General features: G+C 35.6%; 2 protein-coding genes across 2 annotated transcripts in view; both read right to left on the reverse strand.

Annotated features, from left to right (window-relative positions):
• Positions 1-2,922: 2,922 nt before the first annotated feature.
• On the reverse strand, positions 2,923-6,193 carry LOC121423513 (mannose-binding protein C-like). The gene is made up of 2 exons (XM_041618864.1): positions 6,097-6,193; positions 2,923-4,001 (listed from the first exon to the last, which is right to left on the reverse strand). Exons 1-2 carry the CDS (start codon positions 6,191-6,193, stop codon positions 3,847-3,849), a joined length of 252 nt encoding a protein of 83 aa, XP_041474798.1. The 3' UTR covers positions 2,923-3,846.
• Positions 6,194-7,675: 1,482 nt separating this feature from the next.
• Positions 7,676-23,860, reverse strand: part of LOC121423514 (integumentary mucin C.1-like) — a 41,506-nt gene continuing 25,321 nt past the window's right edge. The window contains exons 4-11 of the mRNA XM_041618865.1: positions 22,167-22,268; positions 13,332-13,406; positions 12,221-12,292; positions 11,071-11,139; positions 10,171-10,248; positions 9,065-9,136; positions 7,918-7,986; positions 7,676-7,692 (exon numbers count right to left, since the gene is read on the reverse strand). Of these exons, the coding sequence (XP_041474799.1) occupies positions 7,676-7,692; positions 7,918-7,986; positions 9,065-9,136; positions 10,171-10,248; positions 11,071-11,139; positions 12,221-12,292; positions 13,332-13,406; positions 22,167-22,268 (554 nt within the window). The remainder of the gene's footprint in view (positions 7,693-7,917; positions 7,987-9,064; positions 9,137-10,170; positions 10,249-11,070; positions 11,140-12,220; positions 12,293-13,331; positions 13,407-22,166; positions 22,269-23,860) is intronic.

Raw genomic sequence — 23,860 nt, forward strand, 5'->3', positions numbered from 1 at the left:
GCATTAAATCTTTTGTTCACCATGCGAAAGCTTCTGTGGGAAACCGGTGAAAACACGTTTATCTCATGAAATTATGGAAATACAAGCCTTATTTCAAATGACCAGAACTTTTTTATTTCTTGACCATTTTCTGTAATTTTGGTACCAAATTAAAGAGCAGATATTGAACCTTTCAGAAATGTGGTTTTCTTTTTGAAACCCAGATACCCCCCGCCAAATGAGTTTTTGGTATCCTTTCTTCAAATTGTTTTTGCTCACTCATGCGTGAATAAGAAATAACCTAAGTAATATCAGATGAAAGAGGAGATTCTAAGCTTTAAGTTGGTAGGTCATTTGTCTATTCTATTTATGATTAAGTTATGATAAATGATCGCTAAATCTCGGTTTCGTTTATTCTGGGACGCACTGTATATATATATATATATATATATATAGGCCGAAGAAGGCCAAACTAAATGGCCGAAAGCTTGTATTAATAAAAGTTGAAGAAATCCAGGCTACGTCTCCCGCTTCAATGCTTTTTGAGCTTCTTCGCCAATATATTACTCACTGAAGCACTCACGCAATGTTTAGGGCCCTGCTCATCACAATTATATATATATATATTCAATATCATACTTTTTTATGTATCTATCACAGTGCTACCACGAAATGACAAGACGCCAGTAATAGAATACTTTAGATATTTATTAAATACAATCAATCACAGATGGTAGAAAAAAAAAATACAATTGTGGCCAATTTGAAATCTCCATAGGTGTAGTGATTATCAGTATTCATAGATTTTAAAATTCATAACTTTCTTATTGTTTGTCTGATATTATCTAAACTTTCACCTATCAACTTGTCTGATTTTCCTTTTTTCCTCTAAAAGCAAGATTTTGTTTGGGTTGGATTCCCTTTAACCTTAGTCCGAATGTGGTAATAAACGGTAATAACGTAGGTCAAAATTTTGTATTCCGATGGCAAGGTTTAAATTAAAAGGAAAGTTGCCCTGGGACCTGGGTCTAATGAAACCAGAAAATTTGAGAAATGTGTCGGTGGAGGTTTGATGGAAATCCGTAACATTTTATTTTGTGACGTCACAGACGAGCAGTTGCTCTTTACTTCGTGTAATATAAAAAGAAAATCTCAATTTACTTTAAAAATTGGGAGTGATTTTATTTCTAGGGTGGACATATCACCACACACACAAATTTATATTACCTTTTGTACGGTTAACATTTTATTCATCATAATCCATTTGAAAGTGAAATTCATAGAATTTAACGATGTATTACTACAGGGAACTGGGAAAGTTTTATTTTTCTTTACTGGGGGTGTTGATGTAAATTTTTAAAGCAAAAAAAAAAATCCATTACAAAATGGAGGTGAAATTGGTCCCGACAAATTTGCAAATATATAAAACAAGGTTTCACTACAAAATGAACATCACTTTGATTACATTTTTATGTTTTTTTTACACATATTCCAGAATACGTGGGGATATAGCCTCTGGGGAATAATACACGCCGCACCCCCAAAGAAATTTGTGGTTGCTTAGCACCCCCAGCAACCCCGTTTCCCAGGTCCATGTATTACAAACTGCAGACATATAAAACAAGAACTTCAAAAAAAAATCATAACTTTTTTACTTGTTTATGGATTTTCATACATCCCTCACCTATATATATATATATATATATATATATATATATATATATATATATGTATTCTCATTTTCAGCTTTTAATTGAACGGACTTATCGAGGAGGTAAACTTCCCCCTTATAATCTTTAAAAAATAGGCCCTACATATTCACAAACACACAAAAAAACATCAATCCACCCATGAAACAGCATTTAGATATATAGAAATAATTAGGAGCATTTTCTTTTTTTTTACAATGAGTCGCAAACAAACATCATCGACTATTCACAAAGAACACATTTTCACTTTAACGTATATACACGAATTCTTTTTAACACAAGTTTTGATTTGTGTTTCATTAAACGCAGATTTTCAGCAACAAGCCCCAAAACTGTCAAAGCAGAGCGGGTGCTGCTCTGTACATTTGAATGCTTCTTTAAAATAGTTAATGTATTCTTATGGTGCTGCCTCCTAGGTTCGACACAAATACCATAAGAAATTGTATGAATTTTCCCTTATTTCGCTCATCCTAATTTTATTTTTTATTATAATAATGATAATATGAAAGGTCATTCTAAAACACTGGAATATATATGTTGCGAGACCGTGATCAACGGCCGAGGTTTTAAGGGGAGGGCCGGGTATCTGCCCGCAGCAAATGTATAGCTCATAGTCATGAAAATCCCGCCTTACCGAGGGTCGAGAGGTTGTCAGTTGAATTGGATAATAAAAAGAGAAAGATGTAAGAAAAAAAATAGTTTGGCGGAAATGTATCCAAAGGGGAACACACTTTATTGCTTCACTGGCTTGCATACAGGCTAATTTCTCTCTTTTTTCTACTATAAATCACAGAGATTACAATTTGCTGAGACATTTTTTGTATCGTTTTCTCTCACTGCTCATTACACGGTCATTACACTACATGTAGGCCTAACATCCGACAAACTGTTTCACTCTTGCTTGACTAAACACTTTATAAAATATCTACCCATTCATAACAATCACATCCACAATCATGACAGGAAACATAAAGTTATGAAATGGTGATATAAACAGGATATTACTTAGGAGCGGCTGGAGGTGTTGTGAATTCACAATTTATGGTGAGACTGCTTACGACCGCTACGAATGTGTGCAAAATAATTACATCATGAATATTTTGACCAAAAAATGATTGCAAACGATTGCACGATCATTATTGTGAAAGCCCCTTAGCCTAAATGACGCACTTGATAGAAATTGAAAGAGGACATTCCTGTTGAATCAGTATTTAATGTGAGAGACCGAGGGGGGGGTATTAGACATGTTCGATTCGTAGATTACATTTCAAATATTTCTCATTTAAACGAACTTCTCTCTAAACAATGAGTAAAATGTTACCCAATATTCAAGGAAACATGCTTGTTCGGTAACAAAATGTACGTTTCATTTGTAATTTTCAAACAAAATTGCATAACATCTCGTGTAATCTTATCCAACCAATACCCTTGTAACCCAATATTAAGCAAACCCCCTTTTATAGTGTAAAATATAACCCATTATTCTATGCATGGCGTATGCCTCTTGAACCTAAATCCATGCAAAACTAACATTTTCTTTTCTAAAACATAGGGTTTATACCCAAAGTTCACGACCTAGGCTAATATTAACATAAAACTTCGTGGCCAATTTGAGGTTAGCGATTATATGAGATAGACAGAAATTGAAGCTCTGGCATGAACCACATTACCACTTCCATGCGTGTAATTTCTACTATTTCAATTTTCACAATTAGCATTAATCACTTATATGTTAACTTTTTTACATTATATACATTTCCCATATATAGGGAGGATTCTGACCGGGTGCCATATTTACAGGCGCACTCATTGACACACACACAAAATGAATATTTACTTTTGAAAATTTAATAAATTCATACTAATAAAAACTATACAATTGCTTGCTGATTAAAGCGTGGGTCATTGACTATGAACTGCACCGTAACAACATAACGAAATCTTCAATCATGTCCAGAGTGTTGGATTGGACAACATAACACAAAGTTTCAAAAGCTTGATGTTGTTGTTATTGTTGCTGGCTTTCGCTTTCATTTTTGTTTTCGTTTTTAACGATTGAGCATACACCAAAAACACAACAATCAATGTAATCAATCGTAGAAATCAGACCCACCATCATTTACTAAACTTCATGATATTGTCTTGGCCAAGGTTATCCTTACTGTTCTGGCTGTCCGATTATAAACTGACACATTGTGTATTCATTCAATGAGCATGGTACGTCGTACCATTTGAGAAGTTCAAACCTCCAGCGTGTGACTGCACAGTCCGCTTCTCCATAGGAGCTACCGTCGGGATGTCCGTCTTTCCACCCTAGTGAGAGAAACATATATTTATAACTTCAGTTTAAGATCAGATTTAGAAAACAGAATGGGACTGAAATAATTATCAAGCCTAATCGCTCGCAATGGTGTTCTCCTGCATTCCTCTAAATCATCATTTTGTTCAATGCATAATACATCTTGTTGATATTTATTTTCATTGATTATAAAACTACAATTATATTTCCGTTTTGAAATACCTTCGTGTACGTCATGTTGTATAATCATATTTCAATTCAATTAAATTCTTTATTCCATTTTCATTCAAAACATAATACAAAGTAATATAAAATAATACAAATCAAGTACAATTTTACAGACGAGCATTCTTACTTCGTAAAACAAAAACTAGTATAATATTGGGCATAAAAGGAAATGAGGGGGTCCACTAAAAAGCAAAGCTTGTAAAGTGTTGATCCCCCTTGGAATCAAATGATGTGAATGCAGAAATAAAATGAAATAAAACAAAATAAATAATTTTGTTTAGTAAATCGAGAAACATTATCGATATTTTTCGACATAGCAGTAATGCCAGTGTTTTGACCAGCGTTTATTTTCTGCTTTGCCCCCACCCCCTCACTCCCTTAATGTATTCAAAGTATTGATCATGGTTGTATGCACTTTCTGCTTTATTTTGTATTGAAATTTATTATCGTACTCAATAAATTTTAACTCCTAATGAAATAAAAAAAAATAAGATTTTTTTCCCCAAGTCGATGTTAAATCCCTATAAACTCTTAAAACTGTATAACATTCACTGCAAAAAATATATCCAAAGCTCTTCAGTAACTTCATTTAAATTACTTGCTTTACACTGTAATGTCGTGTTGGGATCGGTAAATATAATTTAGAAGGGAAGCGTATTGAAGAAACTTTGGAGAAAGTTCAAATCACTGGGTATTTAATCATCAGTTACAGTTTGCAGTTCGAAGTTAATGAAGATTCGGATATAACACGAGACGATGAATATAAAATAATTTAGAAGTATAAGATTAAGATTGGGAGTGAAGTTGAAAATAATATTCGATGGACGTCTAAGTCTTGAAGTCAGTCAGTCTAACTGGATGAGTGTGGGTCTAGTATTCTCTTCTTTATTCTGTTCTGTCTCTCTAATAATCAAGAAGTCTCATTTATATCATTAGTTTTAGGGGTGTAACAATTTAAGGTGGGAGTGATTTAAACTTGATCTGCATTGGTCTACAGGTAACTGTCTATCAAACTTTCCCTGGTAAAAGGGGTGTGGTGATGCTAGAGATCAAGTGGCTGGGGCTGGAAGTGTGAGTCATACTACTTCCTTGAAGTTAGCTGACGTCACTGATGGTTGGTCTTTTTGTGGTCAAGGTTTAGGAGTTAAATGGTATTGGGATTCAGGAATTCTTAGATGACATTGGGGGAGTTTTTAAACATGTGAAGGTGAATGACTGAAAGGATAGCAGGAAGTTAAATACATACTACATAACAGTAAAACAAATTATTGGGTAAATGTGTAATTTTTTTACCGCCAAGAGGGTGATTATGTGTCCAACCATATTATTACAGATTTGACAATAGGACCAACTGAACCATATAGTATCAGACAATGCTAATTCCACATATCCAGGGAGGAATTGATTTCACTTGACAATGGGAAGAAAAGTAGAATACTTCATATTTCATAGAATAAAATACAACAGAAATTGTGAGTGGATGATGTCATCAGTCTCCACATTGGAATACCGATCAGAATGTGCATTATAACTGTTTTTTGAAATTACGCAATATTTTGAAATGTCCCTACTTTCTTATTAAATCCAATTTTGATGAAATTTTCAGTGTTATGCAAGTTGGATTTTTCTCTTTTTTATCCAAATCAACCTTTTGTTGGGGTAGACTTGTCCTTTAACGACATATGATTTCAAATCTACAAATCGCTGATCGTCGATCCATTGTAAATCCATAGTTTACTCAAAGTGGTTATACGACTATGATTACAATGGATTAACCACGGCTACGACGGTAAAACTGAATGGTATATTAAGCCTGTCTTTGACATATTTTTGAACATACATGTTCTATTATTATCAAGAGGTCGATTAATGTGTACTTACACGATGAGCTTGGTGGAGTTCCATTACCATCGACATCACAGACGAATTCTCCCTCTGTTGCCAGGTCGTTACAGTTGATCCACACCCACATGTTCATGTTGAAATTTTCCCGAAGAAAGACGGCCTCTTCTTTAGTGTTGAGAAAGAGTAGAGAAGGCAATCTGTATCCATACGTAGTGTTAACCGGGTCTAATTCAGAACAGAAGGCCTTAGCATCAGTCCAGTTTCGTAGCGGCTCATCATACATACTATAACATTTAGAAGATGTACACTTCCATCCTGGAGCTAAATGGGTTATTGAAAAGATAAATCGCAATCATGAAAGTTAATAAGCATATTAATGGTTTTCTCATTAACACCAAATCGACGAAAAACAGCTTTGCTGATTCGATTGTTTCTTCTTTTTTTAGTCTGTACAAATAGAATTATGTTAATAAAAAATGATTTCTTTTTTGTTCTTTAATTCGAGAGAAATGACAATGCATATATACAAATACACATCAGACAATTCGATAAGATTAAGGATTATGTAAGGAGATAGGAATGAAGAGCCCAGTCGAAGACCAGTGATTTTTATTAACATTTTAATTGAACTTATTTTGTAATTTGACACATCTTGTCTGCATAACTTATCAGGCTGCTCTGGAGAAAGATTTACAATAAATTAATTTTCAAATAAACACACACAAGGGACATTTTTGGATAGCAGTTGGTCTAGTACCCGTTTTCTTTCATTAATTTCGCCAAATTAACACTTATATTAGTCCAATGAGAACAACTGCTATATGGACAAAATGGCTATTGGACTAACCGGTAAGAGATTGTCAGTGAACGAATTGGCAATAAGACCCTGTGCATAGTGGACGAACTGATGGTTGACCAATGACAGTAGCCGATTTGGTCATTGGACAAATTGGCATTGAACCGCGAGCCGTACATCATCTTAATTCCCTTTACATTCATGACTTTATAAGTTATACTTACGAGCAGGAGAAAATTGTGGATTAGTGGATCCTTCCGTGGTGATCTCTTCGTCTGAAATTGATTTTAATGCAGAAACAATTCAAACCAAAATACGTTAACTCATATCATTTGAATAAAGTAACTAAAATAATAGGGTTTCAGTTGACGAAAGTGAACATATGTTCACACTGTTGAATTTGCGCATTTTACAGTGTGTATATTTTCTAATGGTCCCCAATGTGAACACGCTGTGAACAGTCCCATTGTCGAGGTGTCCTCAGTGTAATAATATCTTCACACTGTTGAATTTGAGCATTTTAAATGTGTGTATGTTTTCAAATAGACGAAAATGTGAAAACACTGCACTCTAAAAAATGAAGTGCTAATTTAGCTCTTAAAGAGCGTGTATAATGACTGCACTTCGGAATGCTGATTTGTCCAGTTCAAATTTGAACTAGACAAATCAGCACTCCGAAGTGCAGTCACTATACACGCTCTTTAAGAGCTAAATTAGCACTTCATTTTTTAGAGTGTGTGATCACAATGAAACTGTGTTCTTTCCAGCAACGGCCATTCAATTATTTTTCACATTTTCACATGTATGCATCTATACCCATTACTTGATTTCTAGACCTAGAGTTTTTTGGGGCAAAATAATCATTTCATTTCATTGTCAAGCATAACATACCTAAACAGTCATTATCATTACTTGCCCCTTGAGTGATACCGAATTGCCTTATTTTTACACTGCAAAAACTCCGGTGTTAAATCAACACCAGAGTTTTGCAACGTATTATTTCATTAGGGAAAAGGGGAGAAGTGCACACGACAGAGAATGAGAGAGGAATGCTTTCTTACCAGAGTCAGTGGCAGTGGTAGAGAGTGTTGTAGTAGTTGTTGTCGTGTCGTCCTGGGTGAAAGTTGATTCTGACAAATAATGACAATATAATATCAAATGATGTGAAAAGAGCAATAATTGTGCAAGGGTAGTGTGACCTTATTGCAAACAACACAATGTCCCACAGTATGTGCCACGGTGTGTTCTCAGTGTGGAACGTAATATGAAGTCCACTTCAACAAAAATTTGATTTGAATAAAAAGAGAAAAGTCTAACAAGCATAACACTGAAAATTTCATCAAAATCGGTTTAAAAAAAAAGAAAGTTATGACATTTTTTAATTTTACTTAATTTCACAAACCAGTTATATGCACATTCCCGTTAGTATGCAAATGAGGGAGCTGATGACGTCACTCACTATATCTTTTGTATTTTATTATATTAAAAATTCTAATTTTCTCCTTATTGCCCTGCGTAACGAAGTTTTATTTCACCCTAAACATGTGAAGTTACCATTAACCTATACCATGCTATGGTTCATTCAAGTTGGACCTTGTTGTAAAATCTGTAAAAAATAAAATATTGTATAATTCAAACAATACAAAACAAAAGAAATAGTGAGTGAGGGACATCATCGGTTCTCTCATTTGCATGTCATTTGACTAAATTGTACATATAACTATTTTGAGAAATGTGAAATGAAATTTCGTGAAATGTGGAATTACATTTTCTGAAATGACTATAAAATATCATATAACTTTCTGACTTTACATCCGATTTTGATGAAATATTTAGCTTTATGCTTGTCTGATTTTTCACTATTGATTTAAATCAAAATTTTCCCGAAGTGGACTTGACATTTGAATTTGACCATTTCATTTGATAGTCCACTATGTGAAATATTCACACTCTTATCGCACTGTGTGAAGGTGTGTTCTTTCCAGCAGGGGTCATTTCCTTATTTTTTTTATGCGTAAAGTTATTACTTGATTTCTAGGTCTCGCAAAACTTTCACGCAAAAGTTACCAAATAAACTACATAATCGTTATTATATTATCAATTGCCGTTGAGATTTGATGATTATACCAAGTCATGATATTTTTGTTCTTATATTAGTAAAGGGAAGGGGATAACGTGAGACAGAATGAGAGAGGAATGCTGTCTTACCAGAGTCAGCGGCAGTTGGAGAAAGTGTAGTGGTAGTTGTTGTTGTCGTGTCGTCCTGAGTGGAAGTTGATTCTGACAAATAATGACAATATAATATCAAATAATATGAAAAGAGCAATAACTGTGCAATAGTTTGACCTTATCGCAAAGAACACAATGTCCCACAGTGTGTGCCACGGTGTGTTCTCAGTGTGGAACGTAATATGAAGTCCACTTCAACAAAAAGTTGATTTGAATAAAAAGAGAATGTCCAACAAGCATAACACTGAAAATTTCATCAAAATCGGTTTTAAAAAAAAGAAAGTTATGACATTTCTAAATTTTACTTAATTTCACAAAACAGTTATATGCAAATTCCCTTCAGTATGCAAATGAGGGACCTGATGACGTCACTCACTATATCTTTTGTATTTTATTATATTAAATACTCTAATTTTCTCCTTATTGCCATGAGTAACGAGGTTTTATTTCACCCTAAACATGTGAAGTTACCATTAACCTATACCATGCTATGGTTCATTCAAGTTGGACCTTGCTGTGAAATCTGTAAAAAATAAAATATTGTATAATTCAAAGAATACAAAACAAAAGAAATAGTGAGTGAGGGACATTATCGATTCTCTCATTTGCATGTGACTAACTTGTACATATAACTATTTTGTGGAAAAATAGGCGGAACTTTAAAGTATCACAACTTTCTTATTTTTCATCCGATTGTGATGAAATGTTAGCATTATATGCTTGTCTGATTTTTCACTATTGATTCAGATCAATGTTTTACCGAGGTGGACTTGACCTTTAAAATTTGACCATTTCATTGTCCACTATGTGAAATATTCACACTGTGATTGTACTGTGTGAAGGTGTCTTCTATCCAGCAGGGGTCATTTCCTTTATATTTTCCACGCAAAGTTATTACTTGATTTTCAGATCTAAAGTTCTTGCAAACTTTTCACTCAAAAGTTACCAAATAAACTACATAATCGTATCACTTGCCGTTGTGTTTAAGGATTTGATGATTATACCAAATCATGTTATTTTTGTTCTTTTACTAGTAAAGGGAAGGAGATAACACGAGGGAAGATGAGAGAGGAATGCTGTCTTACCAGAGTTAGCAGCAGTTGGAGAGAGTGTAGAAGCAGAATCGGGTGTTGTTGTTGTGTCGTCTTGGATGGATGTTAATTCTGACATAATGTAATGAGAACAATGAAATGATGTTTGTTTGTCGATTCAAGACATTTTCCACGCAAGGTAATACATTTGGAGCAATTTAAATTCATGAACTTTGCATCCCTTCCCTCTTCCTTATCCCTGTCGAATCCCGGCGGGCAAGGTGAAGTAATATTTACATCCAAAAAAAACAGTTGTGATAAATTTACAAAACCAAAGCTAGCAAAAAGAATCTCACTAGTAGAAGTACTTGGTGTCGGGCAATGTCGGAAGGAAGGAAGAAAGAGAGAAAGAAATGGACAAAGAGGAAGAGGGGGACATAAGGAAGGAGCAAAAGCAAAGACAGAAGGAATGGGGAAGACAAGGTTTTCATTAGGTATACCTGTGTGTCGGTTTAATTAAAGATGCGGAGTGCTGATTTGTCCAGTTCAAATTTGAACTAGACAAATCAGCACTCCGAAGTGCAGTCACTATACACGCTCTTTAAGAGCTAAATCAGCACTTCATTTTTTAGAGTGTGTGATCACAATGAAACTGTGTTCTTTCCAGCAACGGCCATTCAATTATTTTTCACATTTTCACATGTATGCATCTATACCCATTACTTGATTTCTAGACCTATTGGGGGCAAAATAATCATTACATTTCATCGTCAAGCATAACATACCTAAACAGTCATTATCATTACTTGCCCTTGAGTGATACCGAATTGCCTTATTTTTACACTGCAAAAACTCCGGTGTTAAATCAACACCTGAGTTTTGCAACGTATTATTTCATTAGGGAAAGGGGGAGAAGTGCACACGACAGAGAATGAGAGAGGAATGCTTTCTTACCAGTGTCAGTGGCAGTGGTAGAGAGTGTTGTAGTAGTTGTTGTCGTGTCGTCCTGGATGAAAGTTGATTCTGACAAATAATGACAATATAATATCAAATGATGTGAAAAGAGCAATAATTGTGCAAGGGTAGTGAGACCTTATTGCAAACAACACAATGTCCCACAGTATGTGCCAAGGTGTGTTCTCAGTGTGGAACGTAATATGAAGTCCACTTCAACAAAAATTTGATTTGAATGAAAAGAGAAAAGTCTAACAAGCATAACACTGAAAATTTCATCAAAATCGGTTTAAAAAAAAAGAAAGTTATGACATTTTTAAATTTTACTTAATTTCACAAACCAGTTATATGCACATTCCCGTTAGTATGCAAATGAGGGAGCTGATGACGTCACTCACTATATCTTTTGTATTTTATTATATTAAAAATTCTAATTTTCTCCTTATTGCCCTGCGTAACGAAGTTTTATTTCACCCTAAACATGTGAAGTTACCATTAACCTATACCATGCTATGGTTCATTCAAGTTGGACCTTGTAAAATCTGTAAAAAATAAAATATTGTATAATTCAAATACAAAACAAAAGAAATAGTGAGTGAGGGACATCATCGGTTCTCTCATTTGCATGTCATTTGACTAAATTGTACATATAACTATTTTGAGAAATGTGAAATGAAATTTCGCGAAATGTGGAATTACATTTTCTGAAATGACTATAGAATATCATATAACTTTCTGACTTTACATCCGATTTTGATGAAATATTTAGCTTTGTGCTTGTCTGATTTTTCACTATTGATTTAAATCAAAATTTTCCCGAAGTGGACTTGACATTTGAATTTGACCATTTCATTTGATAGTCCACTATGTGAAATATTCACACTCTTATCGCACTGTGTGAAGGTGTGTTCTTTCCAGCAGGGGTCATTTCCTTATTTTTTTTTATGCGTAAAGTTATTATTTGATTTCTAGGTCTTAAGTTCTTGCAAAACTTTCACGCAAAAATTACCAAATAAACTACATAATCGTTATTATATTATCAATTGCTGTTGAGATTTGATGATTATACCAAGTCATGATATTTTTGTTCTTATATTAGTAAAGGGAAGGGGATAACGTGAGACAGAATGAGAGAGGAATGCTGTCTTACCAGAGTCAGCGGCAGTTGGAGAAAGTGTAGTGGTAGTTGTTGTTGTCGTGTCGTCCTGAGTGGAAGTTGATTCTGACAAATAATGACAATATAATATCAAATAATATGAAAAGAGCAATAACTGTGCAATAGTTTGACCTTATCGCAAAGAACACAATGTCCCACAGTGTGTGCCACGGTGTATTCTCAGTATGGAACGTAATATGAAGTCCACTTCAACAAAAAGTTGATTTGAATAAAAAGAGAATGTCCAACAAGCATAACACTAAACATTTCATCAAAATTGGATTTAAAAAAGAAAGTTATGACATTTTAAAATTTTACTTAATTTCACAAAACAGTTATATGCAAGTTCCCTTCAGTATGCAAATGAGGGACCTGATGACGTCACTCACTATATCTTTTGTATTTTATTATATTAAATATTCTAATTTTCTCCTTATTGCCATGAGTAACGAGGTTTTATTTCACCCTAAACATGTGAAGTTACCATTAACCTATACCATGCTATGGTTCATTCAAGTTGGACCTTGCTGTGAAATCTGTAAAAAATAAAATATTGTATAATTCAAAGAATACAAAACAAAAGAAATAGTGAGTGAGGGACATTATCGATTCTCTCATTTGCATGTGACTAACTTGTACATATAACTATTTTGTGGAAAAAAGGCGGAACTTTAAAGTATCACAACTTTCTTATTTTTCATCCGATTGTGATGAAATGTTAGCATTATATGCTTGTCTGATTTTTCACTATTGATTCAGATCAATGTTTTACCGAGGTGGACTTGACCTTTAAAATTTGACCATTTCATTGTCCACTATGTGAAATATTCACACTGTGATTGTACTGTGTGAAGGTGTCTTCTATCCAGCAGGGGTCATTTCCTTTATATTTTCCACGCAAAGTTATTACTTGATTTCCAGATCTAAAGTTCTTGCAAACTTTTCACTCAAAAGTTACCAAATAAACTACATAATCGTTATCATATTATCACTTGCCGTTGTGTTTAAGGTTTGATGATTATACCAAATCATGTTATTTTTGTTCTTTTATTAGTAAAGAGAAGGTGATAACACGAGAGAGGGTGAGAGAGGAATGCTGTCTTACCAGAGTTAGCGGCAGTTGGAGAGAGTGTAGTAGTAGAATCGGGTGTTGTTGTGTCGTCTTGGATGGATGTTAATTCTGACATAATGTAATGAGAACAATGAAATGATGATGTTTGTTTGTCGATTCAAGACATTCTCCACGCAAGGTAATACATTTGTAGCAATTTAAATTCATGAACTTTGCATCCCTTCCCTCTTCCTTATCCCCGTCGAATCCCGGCGGGCAAGGTGAAGTAATATTTACATACAAAAAAAACGGTTGTGATAAATTTACAAAACCAAAGTTAGCAAAAAGAATCTCACCATTAGAAGTACTTAGTGTCGGGCAATGTCGGAAGGAAGGAAGAAAGAGAGAAAGAAACGGACAAAGAGGAAGAGGGGAACATAAGGAAGGAGCAAAATCAAAGACAGAAGGAATGGGGTAGACAAGGTTTTCATTAGTTAAACCTGAGTGTCGGTTTAATAAAAGATGCGGAGTCTGAAATGTTGGAAAATTTTCCAATCGTCTGTTACACAAGAGCAGGGTTGTTTAATACCCCTTTTCCACTAGGGCCAAGGCACCGTCAGGACAAGGCGCAGAATGTAATAAGTGTAATCCGGGACCTTTCCGAAACCTGGCCGGCGGCGCGTTTCCGTTTTACACCCTGGCGAAGGCATTTTCCGGAAAAGTAGCCAAAAAGCGACTAGTGAAGAGTCTACACACGTCGCTGGTTGCATGCAGCGTGCGACACAGGCGAGTCCACCACCGCATGCAATTTGCACAGTTACTGATCAGAGCACAGAGTTCCTCGGCACTTCATGTACAGAGAGAGCGGCAGTCAGGAGTGAAATCCGAACATGCTTTTGCAGTCGCGTTGTTTATGATAGTTTTTTTTTCTAAAAATAAATTATTAACTAAATGAATAGAATGACAGGCAAAATCAAAATAAACAGATACTTATAATGGAAAGACAAACTGAAGTTTGATGGATTGATACACTTAGAAGCTGCCGAAAGATAGATATAGAAGACTGATAAATATATGATGGGGTGTCCAAACTTCGCGCACTTTTCAAAAATATTCATCAGGCTTAATTTTGTCCACAAATTATTCATAATTTATACAAAACCAATTCAAGAAATAGTTACCACATTGACGACAAGATAGTAAACTATAAAATCATGGACGAAAATGTAAAGAAGTTCACGGGGTTTCGCCAGTATCGCGATCTCAAAATTCTATTCCAATCGGCGAATGCGGGCTGTGCTTGAAAACCGTTCAGAAAAAGTGTGACCTAACTTCGCGCACCAAAGCTTTTGTGGAGATTTAAACAAAAACTCAAGCTCAAAAAGTGAAATATTTATATAAAATTCATGGCAAAATGCTATGGAATAGGTTGGTACCAAATTTAACTCAATTTTTTATGATTTCTGCTTGTAAAATGGTGATATCGTGATGCTTGTTGCTTTCTTCAAAACGGGCGCTAACGGTGACAAATTTGCCGATCTTTTGCCTATATTTTCATGAATACTGGACTAATCCTAAAGAAACTTTCAGCGAAGGGTAATTGTAGGTCGCTTTTCACATTGATGATGTCAGATTTTAAGGATATTGGCTAGTTTTTGAGATAATGACCGTCCGCGAAGTTTGGACACGCGCGAAGTTTGGACTCACTGCCATATAGATAGAGACAAGATAGACAGATAGATAGATAGATAGAAAGAGAGAGAGAGAGAGAGAGAGGTGGATAGGGAGAGATGGATGGATAGATAGATAAATAGAGAGAGGGGGAGAGACAGAGAGGTCGATATATAGAGGGAGAGGGGGGAGAGAGAAAGAGAGAGAGAGAAGGATAGATAGAGAGGGAGAGAGATGTAGATAGAAATATGGACGGACAAAGAGAGAGAGAGAAAAAAGACAGACAGATGCTAGAGAGGGAGAGAGATAGAGAATTTGAGAGACAGATAGATAGATGTTAGATAGATAGAAAGATAAAGAATGAGAGAGAGACAGAGAAGATAGACAAATTAACAGATAGATAGATACATAGATAGATATATAGATAGAGAGAAATAGAGAAAGACAGACAGATGGATAGATAGAGATAGATAGATGAGAGATAGATAGATGTTAGATAGATAAAGAGGGAGAGAGACAAAGATTATTAACAAATTAACAGATAGATAAGTTAAAAAATAGATAAATAGATAGAGAGAAATAGAGAAAGACAGACAGATGGATAGATAGATGGATAGAGAGATAGATAGATGTCAGATAGATCAAGAATGAGAGAAGAGCGACAAATTAACAGATAGATACTGTAGTTACATAGGTAGGTAGAGAGAGAGAAATAGAGAAAGACAGACAGATGGATGGATAGATAGATAATTTGAGATAGATAGATGTTAGATAAAGAATGAGAGAGACAGAGAAGATTATTAGATAGATAGATACTGCAGTTACATAGATAGATAGAGATAGATATATAGACAGATAGAGAGAAAGACAGACATCAGCAAATCGGCAAGCCAATGCAAATGATCAAGGCAAACATTCGTATTGAACCTGGAAAGCTCAGCTGCATTTGAAAGTACGGTATGTTCTGCGGATAACTTCGGTGCGGACTTTGGATCGCGCGCCCAGCTGATAATGTAAACAAACGTAGACGTAGACTCTTCACTAGTCGCTTTTTGGCTACTTTTCCGGAAAATGCCTTCGCCAGGGTGTAAAACGGAAACGCGCGTCCGGACATTCCTAGGAGTATCCGCACGTTGTCCTAAACCCTTCCTGGTGTTAGGGAAATCAAAATTTGTCCGCATCCAAACTTTGGTCTCGACTAAAATTTTGACGCGGATATAAAATTCCTGACACCTTCGGGACCTTGTCCTCTCGATGTCCTGATGATGTCCCGCCCTTCCTAAACCCTTCCGCATCTTCCGGAAACCATCCTCGATCAGGTCAGCTTCAGGAAGCAAAAAAGAATCCATGCAGAATGTTTCAGGAACGTGCGGATTGGAATAAAAAGGCAAGCGGACTGTTTCAGGAACGTGCGGATTGGAATAAGATAGCAAGCGGAGTGATTTGGGAACGCGCGGACGGGAATAAGAGGGCAAGTAGAACGTATCAATAATGTGTGGATCCAATGCACATATGTATGGAACGAGTACACAAGTAGCAAAAGACATATGTGATCAGTTCACTAGAGGGGCAACGGGACATGTTACAAGAAAATAACATTACAAAAAGTAACGAAGAACGGGGTCAAGGTGCCTACTTAGTATATCACTAAACAAACCTAAAATTTATATTTCAAGAGTTTTCTAAACATATCCTGTGAGCGCGAAGCGCGAGCTGATTTTTTTTTGAAGGGAGGGGGGGGCGTTACAAACTTTGAGGAATATTTCAAGCATTTTCTACTGATTCTAAAGTGGACATTTCAAATATTTCTTGCATTTGTTAAGCTGGTAGTGATGCGAGCAGGTATACTGAACAAAAAGACGTTTCAAGCAACGTTTAATTATGAACTAGATTATTTTAATGTACTCGCCTGAAAATATGACCGTTTAGGCAGCGCTTGACTTTACGAATAGGACAAATATCTCAAAAATAAATAATGGAGGCATAGATTTCAAACTAAAATTAAAGTTTATATTTTTAATGCATTTTAAACACTTTATTTGATCATGAATGAGATACGCACATTATGTAATCAATAAAAATAATAATAATATCGTAATGATAGCTAGTTTTTATATATCACAGTTCTTAGAATGACTCAAAGCACCTTATACCATATTATTACATCAGTCATTCATTTCAATCCCGAATGAAAAGTGCACAATTTCCACTCCTTGGAAGCATTTCTTGCATTCATCGCAGCCTCCAAATGGCGCTGGCAAATTCAAACATATATTAACATTCGCTTCCTACCGGGTACCCATTTTGCACCTGGGTGGAGAGTGGCAAAGTGTCAATTTCGCCTTGCCAAAGGATGCTATATAGACCGCAGTGGAATCGAACACACGACCCTCTGTTTAGAAGGCGAGAGTCAGAACCACTACACCACAGCTTTCACAAAAACGAATAGACCTTAGTAAAAAAAAATCTTGCATAGGACATGTTTCTCATAAACATAAAATGTGAGCGCGAAGCGCGAGATTATTTCTTTTAAACATGAAGCACTAAGAACAAAACCTGTATTTCTTGTAAAATGATCAGGGTGCACAACCTTCTAAATAAACTATTAGAAGTATGAAGAGCGAAATGAACTATTTATTTTTACAAATTGACCTAGCTGAAACGCTGAAAGGTTTACTATTTGAAAATTCTCCCTTCTTCCCAATTTATTCAATCCTCTTCTTCTTCTTCTCCCCTCTTCTTTCCTTTATTTCTTTTCCCCCCTTTTTGCGCAGCCGATAGGGCGTTGCGATCGCATCGTCATCCTGTATTTGTCCATTTACATTCGTTTCCTAGTTTAATGGGTACAAGAGGAGGCCACGGCGATTAGACACTGAATTTACAATTCGACCAAAAGTTTAAACCAATATTTTTTTTATCTTACACACTTATAATCTTAGCCAATTTTCTGTTCATTATCACGACTATTTGTTTTTCTTGTATTCTCTTTCACCTCTTTTTTCATCTCCTTTGTTTATTCCTACTTCCTTTTATTTTGTCGTTATCTCTCTTAAATACTGGGAAGGGTAAGCCTGCAGCATGGGCTGGAGGGTCGTATAAGCTCGGCATTTGCCCCTCTCTGTTTTTTCTTTTCCACCATATCATTCTGTAAGTTTCCCTCCCCTTCCCCCCAAAAAAACTTCCCCCTTCACTTATTTATCTTCTGTTTGCATTTTTAAGGGGGAGGCAATGCCATCTCGCACCTCAGTTCGCATGCGCCTGTCAAATGCAAGGTTATGTTGCATCCTAGCTTCCGATTTTCTTCCTCTTTTGTCTATATTCATTTGTGGAAAACTTATTACAAAGTGATGTTACAAATAGAGCTCCGACTTTCATATGAACATATGCAGTCCTATTTTTAAAGTTACCTTAGTAAAAAAAGAAAGATTCGTGATAACTTGATATCATGTATAAAAATGCACAAAATATGCTTTCACCATATAAAAAGTGAATACAACATCATACACTGAAATACATACTATACGTTATTCTCAGTCCCCGTTTTAATTTCCATCCCTCTCTATTCCCCCTTTTTAATCATCTTTCATTCATTTTTTAAAGATTTTAATTCATCTTTGTTTTCTACCTCCCTTTATTTCTCCTACCCATTTCTCTCAAGTTTTCCCTTCCTTTTCGTCCCCTTCCCTTATATTATTTTAATTTCGGGCAAGACCCTTCGGCCCCATGGATCTGCACCTGATAAAATGGGGACATCCCGATAGACCGCGGGTCCCATAGACCACAGGTTCGATAGACCGCTGGTCCGATAGACCCGCGGGTCCGTTAGTCCGCAATGTTTGTAAAATTATGATCAGGGCCCTGTTGTATAAAGAGTTACGATTGATCCGATCAATCGTAACTTTATGGAAATCCATCAGTGTCATAATTTTTTCTACGAAAACTTTGCACAATGTCCTTTTCATGCAAAGAGAAGCGCAGTGAATTTTCAATTAAACAATGAATGCATGAATATACATCACAGCTAGAAAATATTTTGAACAAACATGCATAATAGATGTTGAAGGTGCTGGCCGTCCATAGTTATGATTGATCGTATCAATCATTACTCTTTGTACAACAGGGCCCAGATATATCAAATGTCATCGAGAGGTCCAAAGGTCAAATGCAGGTGGTATATCAGGTGCGGATCCATGGGGGGGGCGAGGGGGAACTGCTTCACCTCCCCCCCACCCCCACCTCAAAAAAAGAGCGGGGAGAGGGGAAGGGAGAGAATAAAAAGAGAGAGAGGAAGATGGGAAAAGAAGAGAAAAAAGAGTAAGAGGGAAAAGAAAAAAAGAAAAGAAAAGAAAGGAGAAAGGAAAATGGAGAAAAGGAAGAAGAAAAAAGAGGAAGGAAGAGAATACTATTTAAAAAGAGAGGAAGAAGGGAAGAAAGACCAGAAAAGAGAGAGAGGGGAAAAAGAGGAGAAAAAGGAGAAAAGAGAGAGGAAAATAGAGAAAGAAAAGACGGAAAAAGAGAAGAAAAGGGGGAAAGAAAAGATGGGGAGAAAAGCAAAGGGGGAAAGGAAGACAAGAAAAAAGAGAAGAGAAGGGGAGAATAAAGAGAAGAAAAAGAGAGAGAGGAGGAAGGAAAAGAAGAGAAGACGAAAAGGGGAGAGTAAGAGGGGAAAGAAAAAGATAAACAAAGAAAGAGAAAGAAAGGGGAATGAGGATAAGAGAAAAAAAAGAAAAGGAGATGGGAAACGAAAGAGGGAGATGTTGATCCGGACGTCGATTTGATGTTCGAACTAGGCAGCGCCAAAACGACGTTCGAAATATGGGGAGCCGAACTGATGTTTGAACTGGGAGGGGGGCGCCAAATTGATGTTCGAACTATGGGAGCGCCGAATTGATGTTCGATCTAGCGGGGCACCAAATTGATGTTTTAACTAGGGGAGCGCTAATTTGAATTTTGACCATAATGCGACAAAATACATGTTTCAGAGGAGGGGGGGGGGCAAAGTTTGTTCAACCGAGGGTGCAAAATTGACCTTGAACTTAGGGGGGTTAATGCGAATTTATTTTCGACCGGGGTGCAACATTGCTCGTATTGCCGGTTTAGAGTGAAATATGCCCAAAAAGCTTTAATAGATGCGGCTGACTTAAAATATCCCGTTTTTACGATAATAGACAAAAACAATGTTTTCGTGTTTTAAGTCTGTTTAGCGAGACTGATATCATGTTTAGGGTCAAAAAAAAAGGGTTATTATCAAATTCAGCTCGGGGTACGCGCTCGCAATATTTGATTAGTAAGGTATGCATCCTCTGCGTCAATCCCACATGTAAGTGTTAGTGTTTTTCAAGTCAACATACATAGGCCGATCCAAGGGGCAAATATTTTGCCCCCCCCCCCATGGTGGCGCAAAAATGGGGGATAAGAAACAGGAAAAAGAAGAGAAAAAGACAAGTAATTAGAATAGGAATGATACCTTAAAAGAGTCCTTCTTAAGTCAGTATATATAATAATTGAGCTCGCGCTTTACGCTGGCATTATTGTTTAGTTATATACGCATCCCAACCTCACAGTTTTCTTTATGCTAACTAGAAGCACAAGCTGAAAATATTTGATATTCTAACTTGACAACTGACAATGTATTTTTCATTCCATCATTATAAAAGTTTTCAGCTAGCTCTTCGCGCTCGCATTAATTTATTAATTGATATGCATCGTGTTCATCATGACAACTATTAAGTACACATCCCGTGATGTTACAATATAGTGTTTTGACCCACTTGATAAAAATTTGACCTACGCCTGTCGATTCAAGGGCTTTAAAAATACATTTGTGATCAATCGAATCGAATGCTTTTTTAAAGTCGATCGATACAATGTAACCATCGTTTTCTTCGGTTTTAAGGTAGTAAAAGATATCATGTACATTCCAAACTGCCTCTGCAATATTTCCTCCTTTAATAAAAGCATGTTGATCTGGATTGATTATTGAATGTATTACTTTTTGTAAGCATGTAGAAAGAACTTTAGAGCATATTTTGACATCAACATTAATCAATGAAATAGGTCGATAGTTTTCACAAATCTTTTATCCTTGTTTGGTTTAAGTATCAACGTAACAACACTCTGTTTTTTTTGACTTGAGGATAATTCGGATTTTATAAAAGAATAATTCAATGCCGCTACCAGAGGGCCAGACAAAATGTCCCAAAATCTCACATAAAATTATTTTTTTAGTCCGTCATTACCTGGTGATTTTCCGACTGGCATTGCTTTAACTGCTGCCTGACATTCGTCTATTGTTAACAGACCTTCACAGCTATTCCGGGATTCTTCATCCAAACATTTAATTTCATTTTACAAAAAAGATCTGGCATTAGAATCGTCCAACTCAACATGCTGTTTCGAATACAGTGATTTATAAAAATGTTTTATTTCTTTAAGAATAGTATTTTCAACTTCTAGAACTTCATTTTGTCCTTCTAGCTTACGAATGGTAGATTTGTTTTGATGATGTTTTTCAAGAGACAAAAACTATTTTAGTAAACATAATTTTAGTAACAGAGACTTCAAGTGATTTTTAGAAACCATGTCATTACTTTTGGTAGATTATATGACTGACTATCCTTGTCTAAAAACAAAATAAAAGAAAAAATGAAACAAATGAGATAAGGCAGTATGCTATCTAATCATGGAAATCTATGTGTGTGCCATGTCAACTTCCTGTAGTGGAAACACAAACAAGTCAACATTAAAAGTCCGTGCCATGACTTGCAGTGGATTGTGTGAAGGATTTTGATCACATGCCTCATTTCTTCCTTTCCGTATTGGCTTAATCTGCATAGTAACTGTATGTGTGTGTGGGGAGGGGGGGATGTAGGCTATCAGAGTCTATTTCTGACACACGGAAATGCAGGCCTACTCGGTTTTAAATCTTCTTTTTTAAGTACAATATGATTTTTAATACGTACAATGTATTCTTAACCATGCACTTTTTAACTTGACAAATAAACCAAGATTTTTCACCGAAAAAAAAGAGAAACTTGGAGGAGAGGGACACACCGGTGTGTGGGGGTGGGGTGTGTTTGTGTTATAGAACAAATCTTAGAGTATCTACCAACATCACATTTGTTTTTCTTTACATATTGATATTTCTGGAAAATCCAATGTAGGGGGAGGTTATTCATAGGATGAAATTATTTGTATGCTACGAGTTGACATTATTACCTTGACATCGTTTGCCAGTAAAGCTAAAGAGACAGTGACACTCATATCCATCATTGGTCTCATTACAGGTACCTCCGTGTAGACAAGGGTTAGACAAGCAAGCTGTGGGAGGAATAGTCAAAGGTTACTGCTCTATTAATGTATTCCAACAATATATGGGAGGTTCTGTTAAAATCAAACGTTTCTGGTCGATTGAATGCAATAAAGTCTCATGGAAAGCACTTCCTAATTATATGAGAAATATACATGATTTAGATAAGATTAAGACTTCCCTCAAAGAGTAAATGTTTAACATGTAATGAATTCAGTGCCCCACACTATTTATTTAATTTCCAAGTGGATAGGGACATGCGTAGCTATGTGTTATGCGCTATAAAAGAGCTTAATGTGGATTAACGCCTTGTCAAAGGACGATAGCCCAGGGTGGGATTCGAACACACGACCCTCTGATTACAAGGCGAGAGTCAGAACCGCTACACCACGACGCTTCCATCTTTTTTTATCCAAGATAACCATAGCATTAGAAAGCCCATATTCTACTACTACTACTACTACTACTACTATACTACACTACTACTACTATTACTACTATTATTATTATTGTGCTCAGTTAGTTGATTGAATAAACACGCACTCAATGATATTAGACCTAAATGTATGTTCGAAACTTCTTTATGACTGGCAACACTATCGCTTCTTTGAAATGCTAAAAATTGAAAATGAAATGACAGCTCATCTGTAGAGGGAAAATGAAATAGGTCATGATCATATTTCAAGCCTTGCATGCTAAGCTATAATAATCACACCAAGGTCTGACAATATAATCATTTATGCATGACTAATCACGAATTGGAATTATGTGCAAAACAAAAGCCAAACTTCGTAATTCATTTTTTTTAACAGCTGCAAACGAAGTATGAAAAAAATCATTTAATTTTGACCTTTGCAAAAAGGACAATAAGGCAACAGTAGTCAGGTATCAGTTCGCCTAAAATCGTTTGCGAAGTGCGAAATATGATTGAAATACTCAGAATTGGATATCAGATGAAAACTTATCATATCTAAATCTGCCGTGCGTTACGCTTCAATAAAAATAAAGATTTAAAAACATGCATTTCGTTAGGACATTATTTATTATATTATATAATAGCCAAATAATGACTTTTTTGTTGTTATTTTGTGTTATATGCACTGTAATGTACAAACAATTTTCTGGTACATCGTGTGGTGTGTGTGTGTGTACATATAAGAGCTCACATGCAAAAGGGGTTAGGTCAATTTTTCATCAAATTATATTTTTTTGTCTCAATGTATAGACTTTTAGTACCTCGATAAGATGATAATAAAGATAGGTTGAAATTCTCATTGAAAAGTGATCTAAAATGGCAAAGAAAAGTCACTTTTTTTCAAAAGGGGTTAGGTCCATTTCAGTTTAGTAGCAAAAGAGGTTAGGTCCACAGAGAATTTTTGGAAAAGAATAATCAAATAAATATGAAGACAGGTAGGTTTCTTTTATACCAAATTTTAATGTTCTCATGGTAACGTATCATGAAAAATTAGTTTCCCATGAGAATATTGCAATATGGGAGAATAAAAAAAATATTTCCTTATAGTGGACCTAACCCCTTTTGCAAACAAACTATTCTGAAAAGCTCATTTGTCAGAAGGGGTTAGGTCTATATTGTTCATAACTT

This window comes from Lytechinus variegatus, chromosome 11 (genome assembly GCF_018143015.1).
Source record: "Lytechinus variegatus isolate NC3 chromosome 11, Lvar_3.0, whole genome shotgun sequence".
In the NCBI taxonomy this organism is placed as follows: Eukaryota; Metazoa; Echinodermata; class Echinoidea; order Temnopleuroida; family Toxopneustidae; genus Lytechinus; species Lytechinus variegatus.

Coding starts and splice junctions, on each gene's coding strand:
- LOC121423513 (XM_041618864.1), bottom strand. CDS start 6,193: ATGAACATGTGGGTGTGGATCAACTGTAACGACCTGGCAACAGAGGGA. Junction 4,002..6,096: donor AACTCCACCAAGCTCATCGT/GTAAGTACACAT, acceptor TTCTCTCACTAG/GGTGGAAAGACGGACATCCC.